At 42.2% G+C, this 21,767-nt stretch overlaps 1 protein-coding gene across 1 annotated transcript in view; it reads left to right on the forward strand.

Annotated features, from left to right (window-relative positions):
• SPAG16 (sperm associated antigen 16) overlaps positions 1-21,767 on the forward strand; it is a 1,492,162-nt gene that overhangs the window by 1,065,705 nt on the left and 404,690 nt on the right. The window contains exon 15 of the mRNA XM_073633573.1: positions 20,638-20,764. Within this exon, the coding sequence (XP_073489674.1) occupies positions 20,638-20,764 (127 nt within the window). The remainder of the gene's footprint in view (positions 1-20,637; positions 20,765-21,767) is intronic.

The raw sequence follows: 21,767 nt of genomic DNA on the forward strand, positions 1-21,767 counted from the left end.
GTGTTAAATGCTCCAGTGCTTGTAAAAAGTTATCAATTAGGAAATAATATAATGTTAGGGATTATGGCTAGAGTCAAGGCATATAGAGTTGAAGCTAATGATTTGGGCCTAGGGGGTAATCTGTAACAAAATAAAGTAAGTTTAGCAGTTAAGTGTCGCCTATTGTCAGGGCTGGGCTCAGCCTTTCCTTCTCTGAGCTGGCCGCTCAGCTGTCGGCTAATAGCCAGCTCCTTTCTCTCCACAGTGACTCAGCTGTTAATGATCTGCTCATCAGTCCTGCCTATTTAAAGCCGTCTCCTGTGTTCCTGTTGAAGACTTGCTCGGCTGATGTCCCTGCTGGCTCCTGATCCTGCTTGCTGTACTACTACATTGATCTCTGGCTTTTTGACTTCGGCATTGGCTGACTACCCGATCTGGTTACTGAACTCTGGCTTTGTATTGACTACGCTTACTCTGTTTACCCTTTTATTATTATTAAACAAGTGTGATTAACTGTACTTCTGTCTCGGTCTGATTCATGTTTTCTGACAGTAGGCGAAGGCCATGAATTCAGACGATGCAGTCAGTCCACTTGTTGGTAATATTTTTTCCAGATGACCAGGATGACCAGGATCCCCACATGGATCAGTTTGCCTTGGCGTTGCAAGCGCCCCTGAGTCGCACGGCTCACCTGGAATCTTCCACTATGGCTGCTCCATTACAACCTGTGTTGCAGGCCGTCCCTGCTGCTTCTCCAGTCTCTGTGCAGGCACTCGCCTCAGGTATTACTTCTATAAGAGGCATGTCTGGTTCCGCTCCACTTCCCCAGCGATATTGGGGCAATCCAGTTCAATGCAGACGGTTTCTCAACCAGGTTGAGATACACTTTGAGATGCTGCTCCAGGCATTTCCCACAGACAGAAGCAAAGTAGATTTCATGATATCTTTGCTTTCTGAGAGAGCCTTGGCCTGGGCAAACCCTCTATGGGAGACACAAAAACCCGTGGTCCTGAGTTACCCAGAATTTGTGGCTTCCTTCAAAAGGGTATTTGACGTTCCCACACGCTCTGCTTCTGCTGCCAAGAGCCTCATGTCCATCAGAGTGTGAAAACTGTTGCCAATTACGCCATTGAATTCCGTACTCTGACAGCGTAGGTTGCTTGGAACAATGAGGCCCTCGTGGCTGCCTTCTCTCATGGTCTCTCAGATAACATCAAGAATGACATAGCAGCCCAAGATATACCCACTGAGCTGGAGAGGTTGATCACATTTTCCATCCTCATTGACTCCAGACTCAGAGAATGACTCTCTTTTAAGGAGCGCTGGCGCAAGCCTCCTGTACATTTTTCTCTAAGCTTTACAGTCCCACCCTTACCTCCCTCCCCTCCCATGCCTCCTGGAACCGAGTCGGTCTGTGAAGATGAACCCATGCACTTGGGCTTCACACGTCTCTCTGCGGATGAGAGAGCTGGAGAGGTTGATCACATTTTCCATCCTCATTGACTCCAGACTCAGAGAATGACTCTCTTTTAAGGAGCGCTGGCGCAAGCCTCCTGTACATTTGTCTCTGAGCTTTACAGTCCCACCCTTACCTCCCTCATCTCCCATGCCTCCTGGAACCAAGTCGGTCTGTGAAGATGAACCCATGCACTTGGGCTTCACACATCTCTCTGCGGATGAGAGAGCCCTTTGGAAGAGGGAAAGATTGTGCCTTTATTGTGGCCAGGCTGGTCACTTTTTGAAGTCTTGTCCTACCCGTCCAGGGAACGCCCGAACCTTGAGGTCCTGTCACGGACAGACCATAGGTGGCGTTGTTTTGTCTCCAGTTTCCCAGAAAGATAAGCTCCTGGTTTTGGTTACCCTGTCTTGGGCTGAGTCATCCGTCGAGATACAGGCTCTAATCGACTCTGGGGCTGCAGGCCTGTTCATTGATGTTGCCTTTGTATCGAAGCACTCGATTCTGCTGCAGCTGCGTGACACTCCACTTGTCCCTGAGGCTCTTGACGGGAGACCTCTACAGCCTGCCCATGAGACTGTTCACCATGAGATAATCCAATTCCAAGTTATTTCCTCACCTAAGTTTCCACTGGTTATTGGTTATCCTTGGTTACAGAGGCACAACCCTTCTTTTGATTGGCTCCGTGCTGAGGTTCTGTCCTGGTCGCCACAATGCAGTGAGAGATGCTTCCAGAAGGTAGCCAAGGTCCTGTGCACCTCTTCACTCTCCTCCCCGCCAGAGGAGTACCGCGATTTTAGCGATGTCTTCGACAAAAGTCAAGCCGGTACTTTGCCTCAACACCGGTCGTATGATTGCGCAATTGACCTTCAACCTGGTGCCATACCCCCTCGTGGATGGGTTTACCCTTTGTCGGGCTTGGAGGATAAGGCCATGGAGGAGTATGTTGCAGATGCACTTTCTTGTGGTTTCATCCGCAAATCCTTGTCTCCTTCTGGTGCTGGTTTCTTTTTTGTGAAGAAGAGTGGTGAACTGAGACCTTGTATCGATTATAAGGGTCTCAATTGTTTCATGATTAAGAATGCCTATCCCATTCCATTGATTATGGAGTTATTTGACCGCCTCAAGGAAGCAACGGTTTTCACGAAGCTTGATTTGAGAGGGGCATACAATCTTGTGCGGATTAAGGAGGGCGACGAGTGGAAAACTGCGTTTAATACCAGATCAGGTCATTATGAGTATCTCGTAATGCCTTTTGGCCTTTGTAACGCTCCGGCAGTTTTCTAGGAGTTCATTAACGATGTCCTCCGAGATTTGTTGCAGTTATGTGTGGTGGTTTATCTCGACAATATCCTCATATTTTCCAAGTCCCTGGAGAGCCACCATAGATGTCTGTTGTGTGCTTCAGAGACTATGAGAGAACAATCTCTATTGTAAATTTGGAAAAGTGTGAATTCCATTGTGAACAGGTGAAATTCCTGGGCTATGTCATTTCCACTGCTGGTTTTTCGATGGACCCAGAGAAACTTTCAGCGGTCCTACAATGGCCTCAACCCGTGGGTTTACATCCTCTGCAGCGTTTTCTTGGCTTTGCCAACTATTATTGGAAGTTTATTCATAACTTCTCGTCTCTGGTCAAGCCCCTGACTGATATGACCAGGAAAGATGGCAACCCATAGAGTTGGTCTCCGGAGTCCAAGGTTAACTTTGTTTCTGCTCCTGTGTTGGCACACCCTGATCCTACGTTGCCTTTTATCCTAGAAGTTCATGCTTCCAAGACTGGAGTTGGTGCCCTTCTATCTCAACGTCCCAACTCTGAGTGCGCTATGCATCCATGTGATTACTTTTCCAAGAAATTGTCACCGGCAGATTGCAATTATGAGATTGGTGACAGAGAGCTGTTGGCGATCATTTTATCCCTGAAAGAATGGAGACATCTCCTTGAAGGTACCACTGTGCCGGTTCTCATTCTTACTGACCATAAGAATCTCACATTCTTGTCTGAGGCTAAGCACCTCTCTCCCAGAAGGGCGCGATGGGCTCTTTTCTTGTCAAGTTCCAAGATGGAGTCAGTTCCGGTTCCTGTGATTACTCCTGATCGTATTCTGGCTACGGTTCGCACCAGCTGGTATTTTATCACCTTTGGGCCGCAGTTCTGGCGTCCACCAGTGGAGGGATCCTGGCAGTATGGAGCAGGTATTACCCCTTGCAGACAGGCGTTACCTGACATTAATTAGCAGCTGCAGTATAAATACCCAGCAAGTGCACACACATCTTGCCTTGGTATTGTCCTTGAGCCCTGACCTGCAACCTGCATCCCTGATCCTGAAAACCTGAGTTCTGAACCTGAAACCTGATTCCTGGAACCTGTTATCCTGTTCCCTGCCTGTTTCCTGAACCCTGGACCCTGAGCATTGTATCTGACCCATCCCTCCTGTGATCCATCCATCCTCTCATTGTCCTATTTGTTTCCCTTCCCCAGCTGCTGACCTCCTTTTGATGACCCTGGCCTGGCTCTGTTGATCTCGGCATTCCCCTTTACTTGTATATATTTATCTGTTACTATTATTGTTTGTGGGTTTCTGTTTGGTATTGGTTGTTGTGCACTGAGTGATATAGGAGGTGGTTGTATTTATATTTATTCATTTATCTTTAATAAATCACATATTTTCACCTTACCTGTGTTTGTTCCTCTGTTGCTGTCCACACAGCTCTGGTCACACCTGTTACATGACAACAGTGTTACTTCTCCTTTGGGTGACAAAATTCTTGCTGCTCAGGTCGCTGCTCCTCCTGAGAAACCTTGTGACCGCTGCTTTGTTCCCGAGAATCTCTGTACTGCTGTGCTCCAGACTTGCCATTTTCCCAAGGCTGCTGGCCACTCTGGGAAGAATCATCTCTTTTGTGCCATTTCCCAGCAATTCTGGTGCCCTAGTCTACGTGCTGATGTAACTGCCTTCGTAGCTGCCTGTTCCGTGTGTGCTCAGAGTAAGACTCCACGACACCTTCCAGTGGGCCTCCTACAACCCATACCCAATGAAGAGAGGCCCTGGACCCACCTGTCTATGGATTTCATTGTAGAGCTACCCAACTCCCAGGGCAACACAGTTATCCCTATGGTGGTTGACCGGTTCTCGAAAATGTTGCATTGTATTCCACTCAAGAAGTTGCCTACTTCTAAGGAACTGGCTTCTATTTTTGCTCAGGAGATCTTCCGCTTACATGGGCTACCCAAGGTGATTGTCTCAGACAGGGGTAGTCAGTTTGTGTCCCGGTTCTGGCGAGCCTTTTGTGCACAGTTGGGCATTCAGCTTGCTATCTCCTCTGCGTATCACCCGCAATCTAATGGGTCTGCAGAACGAGCCAATCAGTCCTTGGAGCAATTCCTACATTGCTATATTTCTGACCATCATAACAACTGGTCAGACCTCTTACCGTGGGCGGAGTTTGCTCACAATAGTGCCTTGAATTCAGCTTCCAATTTGTCCCTGGTTATGGTGAACTATGGTTTCCTACCTTCCGTGTTGCCTGCCTCGTTTGTTCCGTAGAGTATTCCTGCATTAGAGGAGCATCTCCGTGGTCTTCGTACCACTTGGGCACAAGTCCAGGAGGCTTTGCGACATCCTAACGATAGGTGCAGACTCCATGCTGACCGCAGACGCCTGCCTGCGCCTTCCTACCAGGTTGGGGACAGAGTCTTACTGTCGTCTCGCAGCCTCCGACTTCGTATTCCTTCTTTGAAGTTTGCACCTCCGTTTATTGGGCCTTTCTGTATCCTTTGCAGGATTAGCCCAGTGGCTTATGCGTTGGACCTTCCTCCTAGTATGCGCATCTCTAATATATTTCATTGAAACCTTTGGTCTGCAACCGCTTTACCACCTCATTGCCACGTCCTCACCCTATACAGGTTGAGAACCATGAGGAGTATGAAGTACAATCCATTGTTGACTCCCGTAGGTTCCGTGGGCGCATACAGTACCTGGTGCATTGGAAGGGGTACGGTCCGGAGGAACGCTCTTGGGTCTCATCCTCGGACGTACATGCCCCTGTCCTCCTCTGTGATTTCCATAGACTTTTCCCCCTCAAGCCCAGTGGTATGGCCCCGCCCCGAGGGGGAGGGGTCGTTGAGGAGGGGGTACTGTTAGGGCTGGGCTCAGCCCTTCCTTCTCTGAGCTGGCCACTCAGCTGTTGGCTAATAGCCAGCTCCTTTCTCTCCACAGTGACTCAGTTGTTGATTATCTGCTCGTCAGTCCTGCCTACTTAAAGTCGTCCAGCTCACTTCATCTCTGCCTTCGCCTTTGGTCACATCTCAGAGACTTTCTCCTGCGTTCCTGTTGAAGACTTGCTTGGCTGACGTTCCTTCTGGCTCCTGATCCTGCTTGCTGTACTACTACGTTGATCTCTGGCTCTTTGACTTCGGCATTGGCTGACTACCCGATCTGGTTACTGAACTCTGGCTATTTATTGACTACGCTTACTCTGTTTACCTTTTTATTATTATTAAACAAGTGTGATTAACTGTACTTCTGTCTCAGTCTGATTCATGGTTTCTGACACCTATGCATATTTTTTAGTGTCATAGTTGTTTTGCTGTTTTGTAGTTCAATGCAATATTAGTGTTTATTTGACACAGTCACAGCTTTTGAATTTTTCAAACATAAAAAAAGGAAAATATATTGTGTTTGGGCACCAATAATATTTATATTGTATTTTTATTGAAAATAAAGGTCTAAGGACAGTTGCACAAATATCTTGGAACATAAAAATTGCACCTACCACATTTTTACTCTATATATTCTCTGCTTTTGTAAAATAATGTTTCGGGGTTTTAAGTAATTACGGTATATGCAGTGTCAGAGAGGTTGGCCTGCTTTAGAGGCGCCATACATATGTGCATCGGCACTGATTTCCTTTTCACAAATTTTGACCAGTTAGAAGGTATTCATTAACATTTACCATCAAAAAAAGCCCAATTTATACAAAAAAACATGGTATAATTTACCTAGATACAGAAGTCATTGCAAAACAGCATGTTGCAAAACTGTCTTTGCGTGTTAAGATTTGCTTCATCTTCAGGCATTAAGGGGTTAACATGTGTTGAAAATTAATGCAATGATTTTTGCATGTTTTTTGGATGGAACTGTATTGATAAAGGGTTCAACCACTTCAATACCAGGCACTTTTATCCCCTTCCTGCCCAGGCCAATTTTCAACTTTCAGTGCTGTCACATTTTGAATGACAATTAATTGCCCGGTCTTGCAACACTGAACCCATTCTTTTGGTGGTATTTATTCACTACTGAGTTTTTTTTCTAAATAAACAAAAAAAAAGACAGAAAATTTTGAAAAAAAAAAGTTTTTCTCCATTTCTGTTATACAATTTTGAAAAAAAATAATCTTTCTTCTTAAATGTAGGTCAAAATGTATTCTGCTACATTTCTTTGGTGAAAATAACCCAACTCGGTGTTTATTATTTAGTCTGTAGAAAAGGTATAGATTCCACAAACTATGGTATATATATATATATATATATATATATATATATATATATATATATATATATATCAGAAAATTGATCAATCCTGATGTACTGATGGTCTAAGTCATTTCTTGAGGCCTGAAAATGCCAGGAGCGTATAAATACCCTCAAATTACCCCTTTTCGGAAAGTAGGCAGTCCAAAGTATTTAGTAAGAGGCATGGCAAGTTTTTTGAAGTTGTAATTTATTGTTTTTTTTTACATACTGTCACCAGTACAGTACATCATATAACTGGTGTGGCGGTGATCAGGGACAAAGACTGGTGACACTAGTAACACTGTACTGCTCTGGAGAAGTGATCAGAATTTTTTTATCTTACACTTTGAATGCATATACCAATGAATTTTATTGGTATAAGCAACCATTTTTACTAAATGAAACTGGTTCATTCAGTGTCCTTTGTTGTGATTAGCTGTGATTGGTCAAAGCAAAACACATGGTACATATGGGCTGTGATTGGCCATGTCTGTACCATGTGATCGCTGTGACCAATCACAGATAACAACACAATTGTACACAATTGATGGCATGAAAGGAAGCCATCCATTGTTTACAATTGTCACGTGATCCACTGTAATTGGTCACAGCGATCACATGACACTGGCAGCGGGCCGGTGCAGTGATCAGTCATTGGTTGTGCCTGGTGGATATGACGTTGTTCTAGAACAGTCTTACCGCCAGACTGTCATTTTACTATAACCTGTGTGGGAAGGTGTTAACTTCTTCCCACCCAGCCACTGCATATAAATGGCCGGGTGGGAGCTTCTTCCTATAGTGTTAGACATTCCTGACCATCCCTCAGAAGGAGCGGGATCCCTTTGCTGTGCGATCCCAATGTGCATGTGTCCCTCTGACACAGCGCATCTCCGATCGGCAGGAGGGCTCTGTGATTGGCCCTCCTGATCACATGATGGCTGTGTCAAATCACAGCCATCATGTAATGTAAACAGAGAGCTGTTGCCAGCCGATCGGCTCTCCTTCTCCTCACACGAAGCCTGTCAGTGAGGAGAAGGAGAGCGGATCTGTGCTGTGAGCCAGGGATCAGTGTGTATGAGCTTTTTACATACCGATCACCCAGCTAGTGTCCCCAAACAGTGTCATGGCTCAGGGGGACAAAGTCTTCACCCCACACTATATAAGGCTGCTTACACAGCGCCCGTATAGTGTGTTATAGTGGACATAGAGAGATTGAGCTAGATTAGGCAGGCAGTTAAGTTAGTTAGTGGCAGTGTATTTGAGATATATATATATATATATATATATATATATATATATATATATATATATATATACACACACACACACAGACTAATATATATACAGACTAATATATATATATATATATACTCTGCATTCAGCGTAGCCTATATATACAGTGTAAACTCTATATTCAGTCAGTATAGGCAGTGTAATTGATACAGTCAGACTAGTGTGTGTGTATGTATATATATATTTATATATATATATATATATATATATATATATATATATATATATATATATATATACACACAATCTGCATTCAGCGTAGCCTATATATACAGTGCATTCGGCAGTGTACAGTAGATAATACAGTGCACATGGTGTATACAGTATATAATACAGTGTGTACAGTTTCAAATACACTTCAGGCGGTGTACACAGTATATAATACAGTGTAGTACGGTGTTAAAAAAAAAAAAATACCCATCATGTCCGGAAGGCCTCCAAGGAGAGGCAGACGCTCACAGGCCCACTAAAAGAGGGCAAGCAGCCTCTGAAATAATATTTAACAGCGGGGACCGTTCCTGCACCCAACAAGAGTGAGGGGTTACAGTGTTCTGGCACCACCAACACCTGAGGCCCAATGTTTCTGCCCCTGTTTACCAGGGGCATGCAATTACAATTTTTGAAATAATATTTAACAGCAGGGACCATTCCTGCACCCAACAAGAGTAACTGTGAGGGGTTACTGTGTTCTGCCACCACCAACACCTAAGGCCCAATTTTTCTGCAGAATATATAGTGCAGTCTGTATAGTATATATACTGCAGTTCAGAGTATATAGTGCACTCAGTGTAGTATATATAATACAGTGCAGGGTATATAGTGCAGTGTACAACAAATAATATAGTGTATAGAAGTGGTTAAGGGAAGCTCTATGACAGAATTAAGAAAAAAATGGCGTGGGTTTTCCCCATTCATACCAGGCCCTTTGGGTCTGGTTTGGAGTTCACCTTAATATCCATACCAGACCCGAAGGAACTGGTATGGACTGAGGGGGACCCATGCTTTTTTTTTAAATGATTTTTTATGACATTATGACATTTTTTCCTGTCAAAATAAAACTATATTTTACATTGATACATGTCCCCTGGGGCAGTTCCTGGGGCCCCAAACTCTTTTTATGGCAATAACATACATATGAGCCTTTAAAACTAGCACTTTTGATTTTTCACGTTCGTGTACCATAGACTTTAACGGTGTTCGCACGAATATTTTGTCTGTTCGCAAGTTCTGGTGCGAACCGAACTGGGGGGTGTTAGACTCATCCCTAGTGATCATCTGCCATATCTGTGATTATCTGCCACATCTGTCCGTGATCATCTGCGTACATCTGTCTGTGATAATCTACCACACCTGTCGGTGATCATCTGCGCACATCTGTCCATGACCATCTGTGCACATCTGGTGCACATCTGTCCGTGATCATCTGCCACATCTGTCCTAGTGAACATCTACCACATCTGCCCGTGATCATCTGCCACATCCGTCCCAGTGCACATCTATCACAAATCTGACACATCTGTCCCAGTAATCTGTCAACATGGCTAAAGAATTATTCAGCAGTGATGAGGCTTCCCATATACTCCAGAGTATGCCAGATGAGAGTAGCGGTGAACTCTCTCCATCAGATTTGGATAGCGAGGATGAGCCAGTAGATAGCAGTGGCTCTGAAATGGAAACAGGAGGACAGAATCCTAACAAAGAGGCTCAGGAGCCTTCAAAAATGTGATAGGTAGTCAGGAAATGAAATGTGTAATTTATGCATTTAGAATGCCTGACGGTGCTACTTGCATGTTGGGCCTCTGTATGTGGCCAGGCTGTGGAAAAGTCTCACATATGTGGTATCGCCATACTCAGGAGTAGCGAATGTATTTTGGGGTTGTAATTTTTGCTATGTACATGCTATGTTTTAGAAATATCTTATAATTTGACAACTTTGTGTAAAAAAATAAGTTTTCATTTTCTTTCCACATTTTCCATAAACTTGTGAAAAAAATTGCATGTTCAAAAGCCTCAATATGCCTCATAGAATATACACTGGGGTGTTTGCTTTCCAAAATGGGGTTGTTTTGTGGGTAATTCCAATGTCCTGGTGCTCCAGGGCCTTCGAAAATGTGATATGTAATCAAGAAATTAAATGTGTAATTTATGCCTTTAGAACGCCTGATGGTGCTACTTGAATGTTGGGCCTCTGTATGTGGCCACGCTGTAAAATTCTCACATGTGGTATCGCCATACTTAGGAGGAGTAGCAGAATGTATTTTGGGATGTATATTTTGCTATGTACATGCTGTGTGTTAGAAATATCTTATAAATCGACAACTTTGTGTAAAAAAAAAATATGTTTTCCTTTTTTTTTCACATTTTCCAAAAACTTGTGGAAAAAATGACATGTTCAAAAAATTTTCATGATTATATTTCAAATGACTAACTATATAATTTATTTATTCATTATGATTATAAACACCATGGACCACCCCCCAGGGGATCATGACATTAAATTAGATTAAAATAAATTATATTTAAATTTACATATAATGACATGCTTCATGTAAAGTCCCACCTCCATTTTCCACATTTTCCATATGACATGTTCAACAGACTCATTATGCCTCATAGAAAATACATTGGGGTGTTTGCTTTCCAAAATGGGGTCATTGTGTGGGTGTTTCTATTGTCCTGGTGCTCTAGGGCCTTCAAAAATGTGATAGGTACTTCGGAAAGAAATGTGTTATGCTCCTAGAACACCTGACAGTGCTCCCTGTATGTCAGGTCTCAGTATGTGGCCAGGCTGTGAAAGTTTCACACATGTGGTATTGCCATACTCAGGAGAAGTAGCAGAATATATTTTGGGGTATAATTGCAAGTTTACCTTTGCCATGTGTGAAAAATAACTTGCTAATATGACAATTTTGTGGCAAAATTATGACAATTTTGCAACTTCACAAAACTCACTATGCCTCTTACTAAATACATTGGACTGTCATCTTTACAAAAAGGGGTCATTTGGGGGGTATTTATACTGTCCTGACATTTTAGGGTCTCAAGAAATGAGATGGGCAGTCAGTACATCAGGATTGATCAATTTTCAGTGATACGTAGCATAGCTTGTAGACACTATAACTTTCACACAAACCAATTATCATACACTTATCAGGATTTCTCTTTACCAAAGACATTTAGTAGAATGAATTCTGGCATAAATTTATGACGAAATTAGATTTTGTTGGATTTCTTTTAAAACAGAAAGTAGAAAATATATATTTTTTTCAAATAGTTCTCTCTTTTTTCATTAATATCACAAAACATTAAAAACCCAGTGGTGAATAAATACCACCAAAAGAAAGCTCTATCTGTGTGAACAAAATTATAAAAATTTCATTTGGGTACAGTGTAGCATTACTGAGTAATTGTCATTCAAAATGCGAGAGCACGGAAAGCTGAAAATTGGTCTGAGAAGGAAGGGGGTGAAAGTGCCCGGTATTGAGGTGGTTAACCTCTTCAGATCCGTGCTATTGCCAAATGACGGCAACAGTGCGGACCTACATTGCCGGGACGACGTCTATTGACGTTGTCCCGTGCACGAGCGGCCTGCGCGCCCCCTGCAGGGCGCACACGGCGCGCTCGGTGATCAGCGAGTCTATGAGACTCGCCTGATCAGAGTAAGGGGTCGGTCCCGACCCCTTACCACATGATCAGCTGTCAGCCAATGAAAGCTGATCATGTGATGTAAACAGAGCCGGTAATCGGCTATTTTTTCTCCTCGCGCTGACAGTGTGAGGAGGAAAAAAAAAGCCGATCACCGGCGGCCGTGAGGGGGACATCAGTCCCGATCACAGAGATCATCTGTACCCCCTGCCAGTGACCCCTAGCAATAGGAGCAGTGCCGCCTACCAGTGCCCACCAGTGTCACCCATCAGTGCCCACAATCAGTGCCACAACAACAGTGCTGCACATCAGTGCCACCTATTAGTGCCCATCAGTGTCACCTACCAGTGTCCATAAGTGCCCATCAGTGCCCCCCATCAGTGTTACCTATCAGTGCCACCTATCCGTGACGCCCATCAGTGGCCATCAGTGCCGCCTTATCTGTGCCCATCAGTACAACCTTATCTGTCCCCATCAGCGCCGCCTTAACTGTGCCTATCCGTGCCCATCAGTGCAGCCTATCAGTGCCCACCAGTGCTGCCTCATCAGCGCATATCAATGAAGGAGAAAAATTACCTGTTTGCAAAATTTTATAACAAACTATGAAACATGATTTTTTTTTTCAAAATTTTCCATCTTTTTTTGTTTGTTTAGCAAAAAATAAAAATCCCAGCTGTGCTCAAATACCACCAAAAGAAAGCTCTATTTGTGGGAAACAAATAATAAAAATTTCATTTGGGTACAGTGTTATATGACCGCACAATTGTCATTCAAAGTGCGTCAGCGCTGAAAGCTGAAAATTGGTCTGGGCAGGAGGGGGGTTTAAGTGCCCAGTAAGCAAGAGGTTAAAGGACAACTTATACAGCTGTCCTTTAACACAGCTTACAGTAAAGTGGAACTTCACTCTCTCAATCAACATTGAATCGTTCTGCTGCTAGCATTAGTAAATGGATAGGAAAGTATATCATATTTACTTTTAAATTTTAAACAGTTTTTTTTCATTCCTTTAGTCACTTCTTAATTTCCATGCCGAGGCATATACAATACATGTAAGTGATACTTATGCCATAACAATGAAGGAATATAGTTTATGTTGTCATATAGTTATCTGTTGAAATAAACCACATTACCTTAATGTACCTGCAGGTTCATTTCAGCCTGTTGATGTTTATTTTTTTAAATGTTACTTTCAGGACTTTCATTTTAGCCATATGTTATAATTTCCATGCAGGTGGCAGACTCAATTACTAGAATGAGATGTATATGTGCAACTATTTTAGAATATTTCTATTTATCTTTTAATTGCTCTTGCCTCCTTTTGCCACTTCGCCTTCTCTCTTTTGATCACCTTATAGTTTCCCCCTACATTCCTAGTTATTTAATTTACCTTTTCCTGCACAAGATCTACATGAAGTCAGATTGTAAGTGGTAATACTGCCTGTCATAATTAGATTATATTCCCATGCTATTTTTTTATTCCTGTTGGCAAGAAATATAAAAACATTCTGACAAGTTAAAACTCCACATCTCTTTAACCACATGGGGCACTTTATTAAATTATCTAGTTCAAGTATCCCAACCTATGAAAAATGTACTTTTGTCTTGAGTACAGTTGAATTTAATGCCATATGGAAAAGGGACCTTACCTCTGCATAAGATCTGGGGCCAGTGCAACCTAAATCTACACAAATAATTGTTTAAGGTTGCATGAGAGTTTGGGAAAGGTAAATATAATCAGGGTAGTGGGTAAGCTAGCACCCTGAATGGGGAAAGTGCAGGTTTGCATTAAAAAGAACCTGTAACCAAATGTTGGACATTTGAGTATTTAAATAATCTTAATGTAATATTAAACTTTTTTTGTACTAATAGCAGGACTTACATGCTCATGCTCTTGGTATGTGGGTGCTGCATGTGCCTTCCAGTCCTGGAGTCCTGCTGGGATCTCCACTACCTTCATGCCCCTGTTTGGAGTTACAGTCTTATGTGGAGCCATTCATAGTGCCACACACACAGGTAGCGCGAGAGGACACAGAGCCAAAGACACTCCTCTCCTCCGGCACAGTGGTGATTACCAGCAGCTGCTGAGTCAGCATAGCTTTTGCTCTGTGTTCCTCTCAGGAAACACTGCACATAAGATTGTAATTCTGAATGAGAATGTGCACGTAGTGGAGACTCAATGGAACTCCATAGGTCCTGGTGGACACAAGGGGCACCCACGTACCTGGTGTTGGCCAGCGCAGCTGGGTGGTAGTATGAGAAGAAGGCTCAGGGGTGAAAAAATAAAAAAACAACAGCAAGAGCATGTAGGTTCTGCTACTAACAACTCATTTAGTAAAAAAAAAAAGTTTATTATCATGTTAAGGGGTAAATTAGTTTAAAACAAACCCTTGAATATCTCTATAGCTGAAGCCACTGTGAAGCAATTTCTCCTCACATTTCACAGCAGAAACACTGACGTCATTCAAACCATTTTCTTAGCAGCTCAGCTTTGCCTCCTCCCCCTCCCAGAGTTCCTATTCTGGGTTTGCATTAGAGATCAAAAAGATTGGAAGGCTACTGAGTCACTGCAGGGAGGGAGATACAAGGTTGGCTTGAACTGGCTTGGAGAATGACTTGGACTGCAGTGCTTCTTCTGTGAACTTTGAGGATGCATTGCTTTACAGTGCATGCAGCTACAGAGGTCAGTGAGGGCTACTGCTTGTTAAATATATGAATGTACTTGGATAGCCAGATTCTGACAAGATGGTAGATGGTTCCAGTTTGCATTAATAATACAGTCCCAAGCAAATATCTCATGTCTCTGTCACTTTGTGAAACTTATTATTATTTCCTTAAACATATTGGTGGCATTGTATATTTTTTGGTGGGACGTTGTCACCTTAATGAATTGTTATGAATACATATATTCTAAATGGATGTTTTTATGTCTGATTAAAAATCCATTTTAGAATTTACTGTATGTGTGCAAGGAAAAGGCGGCAGCTGCTTTCCACCAACAAATTTGACTAACAGGAGCTAAAAGGCTTGGTAAAAAACAAAAACAAAAAAGCATTAAATGTTCTCGACAGGAAAACACGGTGCTTCTGCTATGCACATTATAGTTTCAGAAGCAAACATCTGTTTGATTCTAACTTTTTTTTTTCTAGTTATGGGTTGTATCTATATTTGGGGCCCATTGACACAATAAAAATTTAACAATTGAGCATTCATATGAATAGGCTGGCTAATGCATCATATAATACAATACACACAAAAAGGTGCATGTAGAATTTTTAGTAGTGCACTGCTTCACAACACATCAGTGTATTGCTTCACATTGTGCTGAGCTGCATCCATTAGCAAGATGTGTTGGAGCCATTCAGAATAAATGGTCCTTACTGTTTTTGTGGTACAGTGTGCATATACACATAGGTTTCCAAGCTTTTTATTTAATGTATTTGTATAATCACTTGAACTGAGCCTGACTTTTTAAAGATAGGAAGTCCCTTTAACACCATGAAGCTCCCTTTTTTCTTCCATAAAGGTTTTATTGAGTAAAGCCAAAAGAACAATCCAGAAATCATCCAACAGGGACAGTTACAAACAGTATACAAGTACACTTCAGAGTAGGCAGTATGAGAAAAGCAATAGTAATAAGTCAGTAAGTGGGGAAATATTATGAAAATCCAGATGTCAAAGGCATGAAGATCACGCTCGGATAGGAGGGAGTAATAAGATTAGATATCAAGGTCTGTGAAAATAATCGCTCATGGTCAAAGCAAGGTCCTAGAGCAGGGAAAACAAGGGGGGGAGAGTGAGGTGAAGGAACATAGGGGGCGGGGACCCCTGGGAATGTTGGCTGGCTCTGCAGGTGATCTTTGGGAACAGGATTAAGACTTCCAAGATCAATGTGAAGCCAAAGCACAGGATGGGTCTTTAAGGGGGGGGCGGTGATGTTTGTAGAGGTCAGAATCTTTAAACAAGAACCATCTAGTCCATGTACAGATAAATGAAGACATAGTTTCATTGCTCGTCTGCACCAGCTCTTCCATCTTTCCCACCTGTTCAATATGATGGAGCCATTCAGAGAGTCCCGGAGTCTTAGTGGATCTCTAGTATCTGGGGATAAGCATTTTGGCTGCATTCAGGAGGTGAATTGAAGGGATCATTTGTATTTAGAGGGGGACATGTCTGTGTGGTGGAGGAAGAAAGTGGCAGGCCCTGATCTCTTATCCGTTTGATCGCCAAATGCATGGCCTTACAAAAAGGACGTATTTGGGGACATGACCACCAAACGTGCCAAAGCATCTTTGTGCCTTATTGGCAATGCCAACAAGTGTTGGGTATGTTAGGAGAGATGGCATGGAGTCATGAGGGAGTGTGATACCCCAGAGAGCGCAGTTTATAGTTGGCTTCTTGGATGTTGTCATTAAGGGATCCTTTAAGGAGATTGGTATTCATACGGGACCAATCTTCTTCCAAGAATTCAGTCTCTAATGTTCCTGTTCCAGGCCACCATTGCAGACTCTTATTCGGGAGGGGAGTTTTGGAATAGCATTGCGTAAATCTTGGATATAAGATGAGTCTGCAGAGAGGCTGGATAACAGAAGCACTCAAACTGAATCAAGGGTCTGGTAACGTGTTTGCATTTATGAGCATTATTCAAGAAATGGCGGATCTGGAAGTAGGTCCACCTGGGGAAGGGTCACAGGCTATCCATTTCTAGAAGAGTTTGGAGTGAGCAGAAAGTGCGTTGAGTAAAAAATTCACACACATGCAGTAAAGGCGATGTCCACCAAACCTATAAGAAGGCGGGCATATTTCCAGGTGGAATGTTGGGACTATGTCATACCAGTCATATTGGGGAGTACTTGGTCATCAGGGAGTATCGCAGTCTGAGCATCTTGAAAAGGAGCAAGTTGCCTTTAGTGGCAGGTGAGAATCAGTAGGACGAAGGATTGCTAAGCCAGGGTTAGACTTGCAGTGGGATGGGCATGAAGGACTGCTTAGCGCTACCCAGTCTTTTGTAGATGTGTGTACCAACCAGTCTATTACATGTGTCAGGAAACAGGCCCAATAATATTTATGAATGTTAGTGAGGTTAATGCACTGGCCAATTTAGGCAGCTTGAGCATAGTATATTTGCTTTTATCATGCCAAATAAAGCATCGTATTTTCTGTTGAAGGGTAGAAAAAAAAATGACGCGGTAATAAGATCAGAAAGGTGTGAAAAAGGTATAACAGGCAAGGTAGTTTGTTCATTTTAATTGTAGCTGCATGGCCAAACTAGGAGAAGTCTGCTTTATCCCAGGAATGTAGGTCGGTGTGGATAGCGGTTGCCAATTTTGCAAAGTTAGGAAGGTAGAGGTCAGAAAGAGCAGACGGTAGATGTATCCCCAGGTGTTGGAAGGGAAAGTTGCATTTGCATTGGGTAACAATGTCAGGAGGTAGTGTGATATTTAAGACAGAGGACTTGGAGTAATTTATTTTTATAGTTGGCGATTATCTGAAAAGCATGCAATGCTTTGGGAAGATTCAGAAGAGAGGTTATCGGTTGGGTCAGTTAAAAAAGCAGACTGTCTGCGTATGCTGATACCTTAAATGCCTTGTGAGGGGTCAAAAGTCCATTCTTATTGGGGACTTGCTGCACCAGGCGTAGAAACAGTTCCAACGTAATAACGAATATTAAAGTGGTTGTAAATGCTCAAGGTTTTTGCATAGAATGCATGAAGGTAAAAAACCTCCTTTGTCTCAATCCACCTATGTGAACCAGAGCATCGGCCCTCTGGGAACTCTCCCTCCTCATTTGCTGAGACAGCCAGTGTGCCAATGAGGAAGCAGGACCGATCCGTGGCTCTGTGTGTGAATGGTCACGCAAAGCCATCGCTCCGGAACAAGCCTGCTTGGGTGCCCTCATTGCAAGTTGCTTGCTCTGGAGGCACTCGGCAGGAGGAAGGAGCCAGAAGCACTGGCGATGGACCCGAGAAGACGAGGGTCACGGCTGCTCTGTGCAAAACCACTGCATAGAGCAGGTGAGTATGATATGTTTGTTTTTTTTTAAAAGCAAGCCTTTAGAATTTGTTTAATAGTGACAGGGTGCACCCTGCCCTGTCCCATTGCCAGTGGAGAAGGCGTCCGACGGGTAGCCATTAACCTGTACCTTGGCTGTCAGGTTAGAATAGAGCAAACCAATGCGTGATAGCATCTTCGGGCATAAGCCTATATGTCGTATGGTTAAACCTCTTCAGTCATTTAGAAGATTTAGCTCTCCTTTTTTTTACAAGTCCCTGGTTTGGCTTCCCATATTGGTGTACCTGAAGCAAATGTCTTTTTGGTCCCTTATTAAAATGACACTTGTAGCACTCAAAACAATAGTTTAATTGCTAGTACCATGTGCCAATTGCAGATGGTTTACAGCAATAATGTGTAATTATTGTACAACAAAAACTTAATGAAAGCAAATTAGAAAGTACCTAATCATACTGACTAATGCAGAAGAAAAGTTAAAAAAGTTATAAAGTGGTCCTATAAAGGTGAATACAGTACATAATTATTTTGTAAAAAGTGAATGATGGCATGAGTCAGACGGAAAAACAAGTAAAAGTTCCAGTTTTACAGATCTTAAAAAAAAAATTCATGAATAGATATGTGTTTGAACAATATGTTCTGAAAGCTGTATGTATTTTTAGTAAGTTACTATTAGGAAATTTAAATAAAAAGTACCTTTTACTAGCATGAATTTGTGACACACAAATAGATTTTGTAAGATATGGAAATCTGACCTTCGTGTGTGAAAATGTTAATAAATGCCAATTATCTTTAACCACTTGCCGAACACTGCTTGCCGATGTACGTCAGCACAATGGCAGCGGTGGGCAAATGGGCATACCTGTACGTCCCCTTTAAGAGGCGAGGCTAGCAGGCACGCACCGCCGCGTACAGCGTGACCGTGCCCACGGGACCGGCAGACTCAATGTCCGCTGATCTCCCGGCGATCGTGTCACGGAGCCGCAGAATGGGGAGGTGCCTACAGTATGTAAACAAGGCATTTCCTCGTTCTGCCTTGTGTCATGACAGAGATTACTGCTCCGTCATCGGATCAGTGATCGCTGTCATGTCAGTTGAAGCCCATCCCCCCCACAGTTAGAATCACTCCCTAGGACACACTTAACCCCTTCATCGCCCCCTAGTGGTTAACCACCGCCCTGCCAGTGTTAGTTAAACAGTAATCAGTGCATTTTTATAGCAGTGATCGCTGTATAAATGACAGTGGTCCCAAAATAGTGTCAAAAGTGTCCAATGAGTCCGCCATAATGTCGCAGTCCCAATAAAAATCACAGATCGCCGCCAATTCCTAATAAAAAAAAATAATAATAAAAATGCCATAAAACTATCCCCTATTTTGTAGACACTTTAACTTTTGCGCAACCCAAGCAATATACGCTTATTGTGATTTTTTTTTTTACAAAATATGTAGAAGAATACATATCGGCCCAAACTGAGGAAAACATTTTTTTCATATATTTTTGGGGGATATTTATTATAGCAAAAAGTAAACAATATTGCATTTTTTTTTTTTTTTTTAAATTGTCACTCTTTTTTTGTTTATAGCATAAAAATAGTATAAAAACCCAAAGAGGTGATCAAATACCACGAAAAGAAAGCTCTATTTGTGGGGAAAAAAAGGACGTCAATTTTGTTTGGTTGCAACGTCGCACAACCGTGCAATTGTCAGTTAAAGCAACGCAGCGCCGAATCGCAAAAAGTGCTCTGGTCAGGAAGAGGGTAAAATCTTCCGGGGCTGAAGCGGTTAATATCATTCTTATTTTTAGTTCTAAGCTCTAAGCAAGTTTATTTAAATAACATGTTGCAAATGGTATGTTGGCGCTAATAACCATTTTTATTTTTAACACTAAACACCCATAACCCCCCCCCAATTTAGATCTCTTGCACACGGTACTAATGTTTGAGCTTCTGCTTTTTTGGAAGTAATCTCAGGTGTTTGTTTAGCATGAATTTGTGAATATGTATAAGTGTATTTGTACGCATATGCATATTTGCACAATACCTTTCTAGGGAAAATGAATTCTTATTTATGTTTATATGTGCGTATTTGCATGCAGCATTGCAAAATACTGACCGCAAACACAGATTTTCCTATTTTTTTTTTTACTGAGCAATAATTGCTGCATGTTTACGCGCATGTGTACACAGGCACATTGTAAATAATGGGTTACATTTTAGCACAAGCTGCAGTATGCAAGAGGGCTTTTACACTGTATGTCCTAATAGCAATAACCGTTAGGGGTTTAATTATTTTTAAAAAATTGCTGTGTAAATGTTTATGCATTCGCACAGCTGTCATGAATAATCTCTGTAATGTGTCTAATATGTTCATTTTCCTATAATGGTCAGCTACATTTTCTGAAATACCTCAATCAGGAAAATACTGCATTATGGCCACTAGATGAGCAGCAAAAATAAAAAAAACCTGAATTATCAAGCTCACATCTTCGCTCCACCACTAGTTCATAACAGTCTGGCTTCCAATGGGGCTGATTTATAGCAGTGCTGAAATTGCTGCACCTAAAAGTCCATGTTCCCATTGCAAAGGCTAGTAATTAACCATGGATCTTAACCTATACCCATTTCCAAAGCAAAAATTCAATATGTTTTTGTTCAAATTAGTATGTGCTCTTTGCTATAATGGATTATCTATGTCAGCATTTCCTCACAACGGGTACCGATATAACACTTTCTTTTCCGGCAGGGAGACACCATTGCATCCTGTGATTCTTATGGTGTTCTGAAGCTGTGGGATGTGCGAAAAGTTTCAGTGATGCTATCAATTGATGCAGGACCTCACCCAGGAAATCAGGTGGCCTTTGATCCATCAGGTATGTAACAGATCCTTGGTGTTTCGGTGAAATGTGATATTACTTGCTGCTCTGGCAGATGAACCCTCACATCCTTGGTACTTGATGTGAAAATATTGATCCAAAGTACAAAAGAATCTGGTGGTAATGAGCTACAGTTTGCAGTTGTTGTGACAGAGTGAAAGGTTTCACGTGCTTTATACATAACCGAGAAAATGGTTTGTTGTGTAATGCAATCATCAGCCAAATTACCATCGATCTTATTGTAGACAATTTTATATATTTAAAGGGGCAGATCACATCTAGTTTTGAAATACTGATTGTTGAACATATTTGGCTTGCTTTAGTGAAAAGAACTCTTATATCATTTTTTATGAATTAATTTCATAATTCAAGAACTGTTATCTCACTGAGAAGCAGAATATTGCTTTCATATGATGAAATGTTGACGTCATTATTTTGAGCCACTGTTTATTTTAAAGTGGTAGTAACTTCTTACATATACCCAGTGACATGACTGACCTCAGGTGATACACGGAGATTAAATAAATCCTCCCACATAAGCTGTACTTGTCTGTCTGCTGTCTTCTCTTTTTAAAGCTTGTCCGAGAGTTCCAAAAAAAGGGGGTGGAGAGAGGAGGTTACCCTCTGCAGAGCTCAGTGAGAGGAGCTCTGAGAGCTGATTGGAAAGTAGGGGCACACCCCCCCTCCACACTGCACACAGGAACAGAGCTGAGGCTATCAATCAGCTGGAAGTCCCTCCCCTGTCACCATGTTTCTCATGGTGTGAGAAAAACTTGTCAGAAGTGACCCACGCTAATAGCAAAGGAATGAGACAGAAATGACACTTAGTGCTCTTAACTGAGACAAGTACACATTATAGAGAGATATGCTTTGTTCATATTTTATGTCTGATGTTTACAACCACTCTTAAGCCTCGTACACATGCTTTGTTTTTCGGACGGCAGAACGTCTTATTTTTGTGGCATGCTAATCTCATGTCGAAAGTGAAGAGATTATTAAC

The sequence above is a fragment of the Aquarana catesbeiana genome, linkage group LG06 (assembly GCF_042186555.1).
Source record: "Aquarana catesbeiana isolate 2022-GZ linkage group LG06, ASM4218655v1, whole genome shotgun sequence".
Lineage (NCBI taxonomy): Eukaryota > Metazoa > Chordata > Amphibia > Anura > Ranidae > Aquarana > Aquarana catesbeiana.